The following is a 12,983-nucleotide window of genomic DNA, read 5'->3' as shown; positions in this document are numbered from 1 at the left end:
CTCCTTCCCCCTTGCTCTTTCTCTCCTTCCCTCCTTGTGTTGTCGCTCCTTCCCCCTTATTCTGTTGCCACTTCCCCTTTGTTCTGTTGCTCTTTCCCGCCTTGCTCTGTCGCTCCTTCCCACTTGCTCTTTTGCTCCTTCTCCCTTGTTCTGTTTCTCCTTCCCTCCCTGCGCTGTTGCTCCTTACCCCCTTATTCTGTGACTACTTCCCCCTTGGTCTGTCGCTCCTTCCCCCTTGCTCTTCCGCTACCTCCCGCTTGTTCTGTCACTCCTTCGCTCCTTGCGCTGTCATTCCTTCCCACCTTGTGCCGTCTCTCCTTCCCCCTTGCTTTGTCATTCTTTCACCCTTGCTCTTTTTTCTCCTTCCCTCCTCATGCTGTCGCTCCTTCCCCCTATTCTCTTGCCACTTCCTCCTTGTTCTGTCCCTCTTTCCTGCCTTGCTCTGTCGCTCCTTCCTCCTTGCTCTTTCGCTGCCTCCCCCTTGTTCTGTCACTCCTTCCCTCCTTGCGCTGTTGCTCCTTCCCAACTTGTGCCGTCACTCCTTCCCCCCTTGATGTGTCACTCTTTCCCCTTGCTCTTTTTCTCCTTCCCTCCTCATGCTGTCCCTCCTTCTCACTTATTCTGTTACCACTTCCCCTTGTTCTGTCGCTGTTTCCAACTTTGCTCTGTTGCTCCTTCCCCCTTTTTCTGTTGCTCTGTCCCCCTTGCACTGCCGCTCCTTAGCCCCTTGTGCTGTTGCTTCTTACCCCTCCATTTGCGCTGTCACTCTCTCTACCCCACCTCCCCCCCACCAAATTTGCACTGACACGCCTTGCTTCAAATGTTGTACAATGCTCCTGTGTACTGTTGCTGGCCTAGATTTCATCGATTCAATTTGTTTATTCTCCCTTGTGTTGCCATGTATTTCTTATTCCTCTCCCACAATCATCCCCTCACCCGAGGTCTGCCCTTCTTTCCCTCCCATGCAGGAATTTCTTCTTCCCTGTGCAGTCATTCCTCATTCTTCCTCTCCGTGTTAAATTTAAAATGCAAAAAACAACTACCAACAGCAAAACTATGGACATTGCCAATGCTTGTTTCTTCTGAGGTGAATTCTCGTGTCTCATGATCTGGGACTATGTCACAACCTGCCGCACACAGCATGCAGCCACCCCAGCACGGCAACACCCCCCACCCGTGTAGAATTTACACAACAGTTTGCTGGCCACATCCAGCGGAATCCAGCGCGCCCCGCCCCCTCCGCCCCCACCTGGTGGCATTGAGGTGCCCTTGAGGTCCTGTGGTGCTGCAGGGTGGCACTGGCAGAAGAGCGAAGCCCTAGTCTGCACTGCACTGCCCGGCGCTGCTGGCGGCACTACAGCCTCCAGTCAGATCTCCAGCATGAAGTTCCTAACCCTGGCCCGCGCTTCCATGCTCCTGCTGTCCCTGGCCACCTTCTGCATCCAGGAAGCAACAGGTAAGGGGCCTCCAGCCTCCCCTTGGAGCTGGCAATCAGACAGGTTCGCGCATGCGCATTCTGGACATGGATAACTACAACTGTAATGCTATGTGATTGGATTCTATGGTATGGTAGGATAAGGCATGGTCTATCTTACAGTGCTCCATGGTATGTTTTATGTTACATCATGGTTTATGTTTGGTACGTGTTACTACTTTGTTATATTATAGGGTATGGTATGATATGGAAGGTTGTACTTTATAGTGTGTGATACCCTATGCAGCTTGGTATAAGTATTTTATGGTATACCTTATGAAATGACAAACACTTCTATGCCCCACTCTGGGATTATCTGTACATACGTTTAATTGCCTCTAAATAATTGCATTCTTTTTGATCATTATTCATATTTTCCATTTAATCATTTTGAATGCATTGCACTTTTAATGTGTACGGTTTACTGAAAAGCAAAATTATATCTATAACATATATATCTAAAGTGATGGAGTTTTTTCCTATGTAAGGTTTTTATAGAATTGTGCATTCTGGGAAATGTAGTCTTAGCCAACCTCAGCTGAACCCAATGGACTTAAGCAGAGGATCGCATTGATTTGAGGAGGAACACTCGAGGGGAACGCAAAAGCGTGGTGCGCGGTGACGTTGTTAGGTGCACATCTTATGCAAATGTTCACGATTCGGCACGACGGACTCCGCAAATCACCATTATCAAGCGCTACACTATTTCTGGGAGCTGAGTAGGGAGCGATAGGAACAGAAGCACCAAAAAATAGAAAAAGGCAAGCAACATGTTGGTCTGCACTAAAAGCAGTTGACGCAAGCATTGGCAATGCCAACAGTTTAGGCTTTTATGTGTAAGGCACTTGGCAGGCACAGCCATAGAGGTAATAACTACCTATTGTTGAGTACCTGGGCATCTAATAGTAGTGCCTTGAAAAAGCTTAAAACCTATGCACAAGCCAAAAATATTGGCTTTACCAATGCTTGTTTTAAACAGGACTTTAGTGAAGGGCTCACAGAGTTCTGATGAATCGAGTGGCTGAAGGCAGGCCTGGTAAGACATTTTTATTACACTATTAGCGTGTTAAGTCATTCACTTTCAGAAGAGTGCTTTGAGAAAACACTGGCAGGCACTTTGAGTGAATAGTTTGATGGTACGGCTTGAATAAAGTGTGTACAAAGAGTTCCCATGAGGAGGTGTTTTGGGCGGGGAGGGACAGGATCTTGGTGGATTGGCCATAGAGATTAGCAGGGTCACAGGCAGCCAATGGGTAGACAAATAACCAACAATACCTACTATCTTTGCGTTGCTTCTCATGTGCCATTTTTCCCTATCTGTACTCCAATGCAATAGTTTTGGTTTATAGGTGCTGCACGCGACACCTAGTAGCCCAAACTAAAAACCGTGTCGTGTCTATTTGCATATGGTTTTTTATGGACATGTTTTAAAGTGCCGGAGTGGGAAACTGTATCCAGCACCGTGTCAGTGATGTAGCACAAATATGTGTGTCTCTGACGGGCATCTTGGGCTCTTTTCTACACACAGTATTATATGATCTGTACATAATTTTCTGCAACCACATGTGAGTGACCCAGCAAGTCAAGTATTTGATTACATATTGTATCCCCCTTCCGAACCGACTGCAAATCTTAAGTCTCTTTATTCAACTCCTAAAAGAAAATGAGCTATAAAATGGGCCAATTCATTCAATTTTTTACAAACCACGTCATGGTTGAAAACCCGCTAGAACCCTCTTGGTGGTTCAGGGTTCCATCACACGCTGGAGACCAAGTAATAATACTGGGTCACACAACCGCTCTCATATGGGGCCCAAGATGGGCACGTATTTATATCTGATTCACGACAATATGTTCAAGTATCCATAATATACCATACTTCTTAGAGAAAGGAAGATGAGTCTTTCTGATTCATATCAAAAATGATTTATCCATAATAGTTCAAACAAAAAGCTATCACTAATAATCCTTAGTGAGGAAGCAGTTGCCACAATCCACATGTATTAGACTAAAAAAGCCAATGCATTTCGGAAATTATTTCCTTCATCAGGGCGAGTCTCATTGGTGTGGTCAGTGGAGGATCGTTTCTCTCTGTGTATTACAAGATTGGTTTCCTTGTAAGCACGAGTGGATTTTCTCCATGCCTTTGTGCATATTGTCATTTACAACCCACTGCTGAGTGGGCATGAACGCAGGACGTTCTGTTTTTCACCACTGACCACACCAATGAGACTCGCCCTGATGAAGGAAATAATTTCCGAAATGCATTGGCTTTTTTAGTCTAATACATGTGGATTGTGGCAACTGCTTCCTCACTAAGGATTATTAGTGATAGCTTTTTTAACAAATAACTTCCCCAAGCTGTGTGTCCCTCCTCACATCCTATCTTGCTCCTACCATATTCCAATGCCATAATTTTGGTTTATAGGTGGTGTGTGAGCACCACCTAATAGCACAAACTAATAAGTGGGGTCACAAATTAGCAAAAGGACGGTACAATACATCCGGAAATGACATGGGAGGACAAAAAACACACAGCAACATAATGCCGAAGAGATGAATTCACTTGATTGGCAGCAGAACATGTTTCTATTCTGCTACAGAGTTACTATTCTACTTGTAGTGTTAAGTTTCCTTTTATAGGAGTATACATACTAGAATGCAAAGTGTGTAAGCTTCATAAACAAAGCTAGTTGAACACTTTACGCCTGAAAAGGAGCAACTTGAGATCTCTGCAAACTGGCTACTAAAAGATTTAAAGACACTCTAAAGAAGCCTGCACGGCAGCCCCTGTTTCTAATTATTCCTAATCCCGAGGACGCAATTCACTGTTTTTCCTGATGAGATTAAATCTGCATTTTAACAACAGCCAAACAGAAAGTCATTTTACAAATTAAATATACGAGATGGCGAGCCTTCAGCTGCTGAGGTCCCGGGCTACAGATGACAGTGTTTTGAGTGCATAACGTTCTCGCCAACGGTGAAAACGCGACGGGGAGCTTGGACGCCCACACCCGTACTACGGCCCAAAAAGGCGGCCGCATCTCCACAACTCCTCCCAAATTGGCGGCTGGGACTCATCATCAGCCCTGAGCCGCATCTGATAGCGGGGGCCCACGTATGAGGCCTGCACCACCCGACATCCTGTAGCGGGACGCCCCCCCACTGGGCCTGATCCTTGAGCTGCTGGAGCTCCGGCGACTTCCTGCCAGTTGCTACACCACCAGTGGCTGCGGCCCCGTGTGCCTTGGACTGATCTCAGAGCTGGAGGCTTACCCACCGCCCGCCTCCAGCGGCGGCCCCGCTGGTGTCCCTGTTATTTCTGCGGGACCCTTGCAGGGGATTTTCCCCCGCCCTACACCAGCGCCCTCTTCGATTCCTGGGGCGCCCCTGCCCGCCTTCTGCCTGCTGCTCCCCCGGCTACCATCGGAGGCCCTCCAGCTACAGCGTGACCCCGGCTCGTGTGGGGGCCATGCACATCGCCCAGGTGAGATTGCCGGCCCCTCAGCATACCTGCTCCCAACCTCTCCCCGGGTCGCTCTGGGGCCCACTGCAACCCCCCCCGGGAGCCTACTATTCCTCCCAGACCGCATCGGGTCAGAGGACCCTCGAGCCCACTAGCCCTGACCCCATACAGAGTGTGTCACCCCCTTCGGGCGCCCCTGCCCACGTCTCCTTGCCATCTTCCTAGGCGGCCACCCATCTTGCTGGACTGCTCAACCACAAGGAACTGTGCCGCTTCGTGAGACTCTGAAATCTTAACCTGTCTGCTCCACCTCCTGGGACGCCATGTCCCTACCCATCCCATACATCTATTTGGCCGCCTTCTTCTGCCTTCCGTGGAACATGGACACGAGACTCACCCTTGGGCGACGTCCCCTCGGCTCAGAGCCATGACCAAAGCACTAAAGCTCTCTAAATCGACCGATATCTCTGCCATGCTGCAAGCCTCGGAGAAGGGTAAGAAAGCAGACCCCCCAAACTTACTCCCCAGAAGCTGGCCGACGGCAGGTGGACACTTGCGACCAAGGAGGACCTCCAAGCCTTCATGAGCGATATTAAATCACTATTTAGAGCCTGCATGACAGAACAAAGAGTCGCCGGCATAGAACAGAGGGTTGAGGAGGTCGAGGACCTAACTACGGGCCACTCCACCTCGCTAACGGAAATTCAACGCGCCGTCCAGTCGCTAGTGGCGAGAACCGAAATCCTTTAACATAAGCAGGAGGATTTGGAAAACCGCTCTCGCCGCAACCTGTGCCTCTGCCGGGTGCCCGCTTCAATCTCCCTGAATATGTCAGCACCTTCTTTCAGTCTCTCCTGCCAGACTTGGAGGAGACCCAACTCCTGCTGGATCGGACCCACAGGCTGCGCCCTCACCGGGGTATCGACACAGACCCCCCCTGATGTGATCACTAGGGTCCACTTCTACACCACAAAGGAGGCCATATCAGCTATTGGCCATTCAAAGGACGAGCTCTCATTCCAGGGAATCCCGATACAGATTTTCTAAGACCTCTCCCCGCTGACTCTTCAGAAGTGCAGGATGCTCCGGCCTTTATCGCTTTTTCTCCGGGATCAGCAGATCCGTTATCCATGGCTTTTTTCCACGGCTCCACAATTCTCGTACAAGGGCACCCCGCGGACCATCAGCCACCTGGACGATGCAGCGTCAATCCTTTGTCCGGACTCCCCTGGGTCCTCAGACCCCTCCGCTCCGAGTCGAACAAGCCCGACTTTAGACACAACCTCCCCAAAGCCGAAACAAACCCCATGGTCAAGGGTGCAGAGGAACCGCAAACCTAATAATGCCTGCACCAGACACATGGTACTGGAAACGCCTGAAGCTTTTACATCTAGCCACGGACCCCAAGGCGGATGCCATCACTCTACCCTTGGTGACACCTTCAACCATGTTGGCGCTGTCAGATGACAGCCTTGGCGCTTAGGGGCCTTGTCGATAGTTCTAAATCGACCCCCCTGACCGTAATTTGGACCTCCCGTTGGAGGTCATTCGTGAATGTGAATTCCTCCCGTTGGAGGCCAGTTAGACCTGTTAAAAACCCTCAACCACAGGAGACCCCAAAATGACTACGCTCTCATGTCCATGGCTGACCTAACTCCCCCACAACACCCCTCCCCCCAGCAAGTGGATCTTCCGGACCAACCTTCGCATCTGAAACTTAAGTTCACCACCTTGAACGTTAGGGGCCTGAACTCCCCCCCGAAGAGGAAATCAATTCTACAGAGGCTACAGGATGACGGGACCTCAATTGCCTTCTTGCAGGAGACGCATTTGAGTCCGGTGGACTTGCCTCACTTACGAAGAAGATTCTTTCCGCTACAATTCCTCGCCTCTAACGGAACCAAGAAGGGAGGCACCGCCATTTTATTCGCAAAAGACCTGAAGCCCCAGATCCTTGACTCACGGTGATGCCAAGAGGGTCGCTTCATTGCAATCAAATGCACCATACATGGCCAGCTCTATACCATCATCTCGGTGTACACTCCGAACGAATACCAGGATGGCTTCTACCAGGACCTAGAGGACACCCTCCTCCCTTTCATTGAGGGGCATGTCATCATGGGAGGAGACTTTAACGGGGCCCGGACCCCCTCAAGGACAGGTCCCACCCCCCAACACCCAGAGACCTGAAGTTGGCCACTGGCCTGCTCCACCTATTTCGCACGCCGAACATTGTAGACTCTTGGAGGGTACTGTCCCCAGATGAAAGGGACTTCACCTTGTACTCATACGTGCACCGTACTTTCTCCAGAATTGACCTGATCTTGACCTCCCCACAGATCCTGACTTTCACTGATGATGTGGTAATTGGCCCCCGGATCCTCTTGGATCATGCCCCAGTTACATTGACCTTGCGGTCCCATGACCCAGAGCCCCCTCCACGCCGCCGGTGGTGCTTATATGACCCTATTCTGGGGGACATGGCTGTGAGAGACTCAATCGCCAGCTCCATCAAGAATTTTTTCGCTGAAAACCGGGACGAGGCCACTTCCCCGGCCAACACCTGGGATGCCATGAACGCGATCCTTAGAGGAGAGCTGATCGCCCAATGTGCCGCATTCCACAAAAGAAAGCAGGCGACTCGATCCGTCCTGGAGGCTGAGGTCCGTGAAGCTGCAGCTACTCACAAAAGGAAGGGCGGGGCCCCCAAATCTTACAGGATCCTACAAATGGCTAGGAAAAAGCTGGAAGCTCACTACGCTGAGGCTACGGCGAATCTGCTAACCAGAACCAAGCAATGGTGCTACGCCCACAACAATAAGGCAAACAAACTCTTGGTGAACAAATTGGCAAAGGTGAAGAGTAGGAATGCCATCGGTGATCCACTATGCGCACCACGAGAAAGTACGCTTGGCAACCGCCCACCACGTGGAAATAATGACGGTGGCCCCGAAGGATCCGACCAAGCAACGTTCATACATTCGAGAGGCGGCCCTCCTACACCTGTCGAGGGGAGACCTTGAAGCGCCGATTACGACCGAGGAGGTGGAGGCAGCCATTAAGAGCCTAAAATCTAGAGCCCCGGGCCTGGATGGATTCTCCTCCCGCATCTACAAAATCTTTCGGCCCCAATTAGTGGCCCCCCTCGCCCGCCTCTACAACTCATTCGTGGCCACTGGAACAGTCACCCCAACAATGCAGGAATCTATCACAGTCCTTATCACCAAGCCTGGGAAGGACCCCCACGACATTAGCTTGTATAGACCCATTGCCTTGCTGAATCTGGATGCCAATATGTACTCCAAGATCCTGGCCAATCGTCTAGCACCCATCCTCCCGGACATCATAGACCCGGATCAAACGGGCGTCATTCACCACAGGTTGACGAAAGACAACATCCGCAGAGCTCTGGACCTAATTGAGATCACCACTCGGGACTCCCAACAACTAGCTTTACTGGCGCTGGACGCAACCAAAGCATTCGAAAAGGTGTACTGGTCTCATCTGCGCGTCACTCTAGAGGCCTTTAGCTTTGGCCCGACCTTCCTGAAAAGGATCTTTGCGAACTACTAGGCCCCTAGGACTAGGCTGAGAATCAACAACCGCTTATCAGACTCGATCTCCCTCACGTGCGGAACAAGACAGGGATGTCCTCTGTCCCCCTTGCTCTTTGCTTTGGCCATGGAACCGCTGGCTCAACGAGTCCGGAAAAACCCCCGAATCAGTGGCCTGAGTACTGGTTCTGTGCAACATAAAGTGGCCCTCTATGCGGATGATGTTCTGCTCACCATTACAAACATTGAGGGATCCATGAGGAAGGCCTTAACTGAAATCCACAACTCTGGGATGGTCTTGGGATTCGCGATTAACTTCCAAAAGTCAGCAGCGCTGGGAGGGGGTTTGACCTCGGCTGAACGAGAGTCTTTGGAGGAGAAAGGTCCTTTCCAGTGGAGCATCAAATCAATCCCCTACCTGGGGGTTCAGATCCCTGCACATCCAACGAAAGTCTATCGGGCTAACTTCCCTTCACTCTTTGAGGAACTAGAAAAGGATCGGACCCGCTGGCAATCACAAGAGATCTCCCTCCTAGGCCGCATCACGGCATGCAAAATGAACTTACTTCCTCACTTCCTCTATGCATGTGCCGCCCTCCCGATCACCATTCCGCTCCCCTCCTACAGCGGCTCCAAAGAAAGATGGTGGACTTCATCTGGAGGAGGAAGAAAGCGCGCATCCCACGGAGAACAATGATGGCCAGCACGAGACTGGGAGGCCTGGGGGTACCTGACCTCTGTAAATACCAAATGGCGGCGCAACTAGCCCACCTCCAAGCATGGGGGCTTGCTACAGGTCGGCCGAAATGGGTGGAAATCGAGCAATCCTGCCTCACTCTCCCCCTTCGCTTCCTCCCGTTCCTACCTACAGGCTTACGTCAAAGTTGGCCAGGCACTTTAACAGCCACAAAACAAACGATAAGGGCTTGGGAGTGGGCTCGCAGACACCGTGGTGTCCCAGGAGGCCTGAGTGCGCTCTCCCCAATCTTCCTCAACCCAGCCTTTTCCCCCGGGGCCTACCCCAAAACCTTTAGAAACTGGGTCGCAGGGGGCCTCACCACTCTGGGACAACTCTTCGAGGGGAATTCCCCCCTAACCTTTGAACGCTGCAAGATGACTTTCTAGTTAGCGGAAATGGATAGGTATTCTTACGCCCAACTTAGGCACTGGTGCTCCCACCCGCAGACCCATGCGGTGACTACGAGACCCCTCACCTCACTAGAGCTGACGGTGAACGACCTACCGGCCTGGGGAAGGATCTCGGCCCTATATAGGCTGCTGCAGGAGGACCCCCTCCAGTTTAGGCCTTCCTACATGTCTCAATGGGAAACGGACTTCGGACACACCATTGAGGACCACACGTGGGTGGACATATGGACAAGAACGCGGATGACATCCCGCTGCATTACCAACCGGGAGTGTGCCCATAAGCTACTCCTGCGCTGGTACTATCCCCCTCTACGCCTTCACCACTTCCAACCGGCACTAGACCCCCACTGTTGGCGACTTTGCGGCCTTCCAGGATCCTACTTCCACATGTGGTGGACCTGCCCCCGAGTGAAGGAGTTCTGGACCATTTGCTTAGCTACCATGAAGGATGTCACCCAGGTGACCATTCCACTCACGCCCGAACAGGTCCTCCTAGGGATTCCACTGCCAGGTACATACCCGTGGTCGGGGAGAAGAGCTGCCCTGGTGTCCCAGTTCTTGTTAGCGGCTAAGATCACGGTGGCCCGCACCTGGAAGTCTGCTGACGGACCCTTGATGGCCCTTTGCTGGGTTAAACTCTGCGATATTTTGATAGCCGAGAGTGTCACGGCGGCCAAAGCGGGACTGCTTCACCGATTTCGAGACATCTTGGCGCCAGTACTGGACTATGACCTGAACTACCCGGCCTAGACCCACAAACCGCGCCTGATTGCAAGAGCCCTTCACGCTATGGACGACCCGCTACCGCCACCAGACCAGTCCGATTAAGGCCTGAGAACTATGCTCGCCGGGGAACGCATGGGATGGGAGAAGGGGACTCTGGGTTTGCACAATTTGAGAAGCTTCATGTAATGCATTTGTATAATTTCTCCTGTGTGTTGATTTACAAATAAACAAATAAAAAAAATAAAAAAACTGTGGCCACAAAAGATGCCATGTAAATGTCAAAGACTGCGCTATAGAAAGCCCCAGTAACCCAGTAACCTACTTAACACCCCACTGTTCGAAGTGACAGTTTAACATTCGTCTGCATGTTGCTGCAGAGCACCCAAAGCTGCTTGAACAAGCCCCATAAATTACATAAACACACTCCATTTTCTCCTCAAGATGCGAGTACCAAGTAGCATATTTGCAAGGTGTGCTACATGGCTTTACTTAAAGATAAACCCTTATGCCTTATTACACTACATTTATGACGTTCTGCCAGTTTCCCGCATGCTATATAGCAGTGCCTATGCACAAGCCCAAAATGTTTCTTTGCCAGTGCTTGTTTTAACCAGGACTTCAGTGGCTTTGCCAGTGCTTGTTTTTAACATGATTTCAGTGAAGTACACGCAGAGTGCTTATAAAATGAGTGGTTGAAGGCAGGTAAGGTAAGACGGTATGTTTACAACTCCAATTAAGTAATTAACTCTCAGAAGACTGCTTTGAACAAACACTGGTAGGCAATTTGAATGTAAAGTCTGATGGAAGGGCTTGATTAAAGCAGGCTCAAAGAGTTCCCATGAGGAGGTGTTTTGGGTGGGCACAGGCAGGAATGGTTGAGAATGTCCATAGGGATTAGCATGGCCATGGGCAGGCAATGGGTCGGCACATAACCAAACAACAACTACAGACTCTGTGTCCCTCCTCATATGTCAATACAGACAAGTCCTCTTTTGGTTCTCGGTTCACCCCTGTTCCTCCCTATCTGTACTCCAATGCAATAGTTTCATCTTATAGGTGTCGCAAGCAACACCCAATAGCCCAAACTAAAAACGCAGGAAAATATACATTTCAAATGTTGTGAAGGTGCCAAAACCCGCAAAATACCAGCAAAAGAAAAACAGAACTCGGAGCTCCACTGACACCCACATGACACTGGTAATCTTGAGGATTGTATTTCTTTAAAACTTCTCAGAAAGTGCGAACCAGGTTCTAAGGTTCTAGACAGTGCCCGTGCTCTGTGGGAGAGAAAGCCTCATGAGCAAAACATGAAGGAAAGCAGTATAAACGCAAACTCAACTATGAGGTCCCCTTAAGCATGGGCGCCAATTTATGATATTCACTATAGGAGCAGCATTTACCCCACCCTGAACATAAGCAAAGAATGGAGCGAATTGAGACAGCATGACCCCTGCCCACCTCAAAACAGTAGCAGGCATTTTTAAAAAAGACCTAGAATTTACATGAAGCACCAAACATATTACATCTCAGCAACAGTCACTCAACCTACTGAGCTACCTTTGCAGCGTTCGGATTTGCACTTGGCACTCAACATGTAAAGAATTCAAAATGTCTGCAGATCCCTGACACTGCTGAAAGTCACAGCATCATACCATACATATATATTGAATGACAAGCCAATAGTATTTAATCTCCAGCATCATGAGGCACAGTACATAGATCATTTTGGATGTGCGGTCAGAAAGATACTCTAGACTGTAAAAAGCTCTATGGGGCAAAGTGAGGTTCTTGCCCCGTTCTTAAAGTTGACCCCTTTGCCCCAATGTACTTGGCACCTATGCCCTTAGGCCACATTGTTGGGGAAGGGGTTATGTAACAAGGTGTCTGCAACCTGCATCTCTCCAGATGTTTTGAACTTGACATTCATGAATCCCTCACCTTTGATTGAAGCATCTAGGGTGGATGGTAGTTGTAGGACAAAACAGTTAGAGAGCCAAAGGCTGCAATGGGCAGGGAGGATAGCTCATGGGCAACGTCGTAGTCTAAAAAACAAGACTAATCCGAGCAGCACAGGTTCAACACCCAGTGCCACGGCTGGAGTCCAGCATGAGGCACAATATAAGAACCCAATCTACACCCCTGTGCAGTAGCACCTGGAGCATATCAAGTGCTGGACTGATTACCATAACAGCTAATTATGGCCCCAAATAATCAGACAGACTCAAAGAATATGGAAAAGTGCTACTTTATCATCAGTTCAATAAAGCAGGGAAATCTGGCAAGCATAACAAATCGCAGCTTCCTCACTCTCAAATACATTTCCATTACACAAAGACTTTATAACTCAATATGCATCAGCTATGTCGTCATCCTACGTGGCAAATATTAAAAACCTAACGGGCGGAGGGATTGGTTACAGGCACATATATACCTAAAGCTTATTTAGATGTTAGTAACATAATTGGCTGCACTTTATCTAGTAGGCACGCCTAAAACAACCTCCAACTACGTATAATACAGATAATAGAATAACAGCAGTGGATTGGATTGTGCAGCAAAGCATGGTCAATCATCGCATAGGCCATCCCGATTGGTTGGCATCCTCTTCCACCCT

At 49.8% G+C, this 12,983-nt stretch overlaps 1 protein-coding gene across 1 annotated transcript in view; it reads left to right on the top strand.

The window, feature by feature from the left end:
- The first annotated feature begins 1,262 nt into the window (after positions 1 to 1,262).
- The window catches only part of TMEM213 (transmembrane protein 213), a 63,731-nt gene continuing 52,010 nt past the window's right edge, over positions 1,263 to 12,983 (top strand). Inside the window, exon 1 of the mRNA XM_069628737.1 lies at positions 1,263 to 1,456. Within this exon, the coding sequence (XP_069484838.1) occupies positions 1,381 to 1,456 (76 nt within the window). The 5' untranslated portion in view covers positions 1,263 to 1,380. The remainder of the gene's footprint in view (positions 1,457 to 12,983) is intronic.

The sequence above is a fragment of the Ambystoma mexicanum genome, chromosome 12 (genome assembly GCF_040938575.1).
Source record: "Ambystoma mexicanum isolate Mex_15411 chromosome 12, UKY_AmexF1_1, whole genome shotgun sequence".
NCBI lineage: Eukaryota > Metazoa > Chordata > Amphibia > Caudata > Ambystomatidae > Ambystoma > Ambystoma mexicanum.
This window is presented reverse-complemented; position numbering and strand designations above follow the sequence as displayed.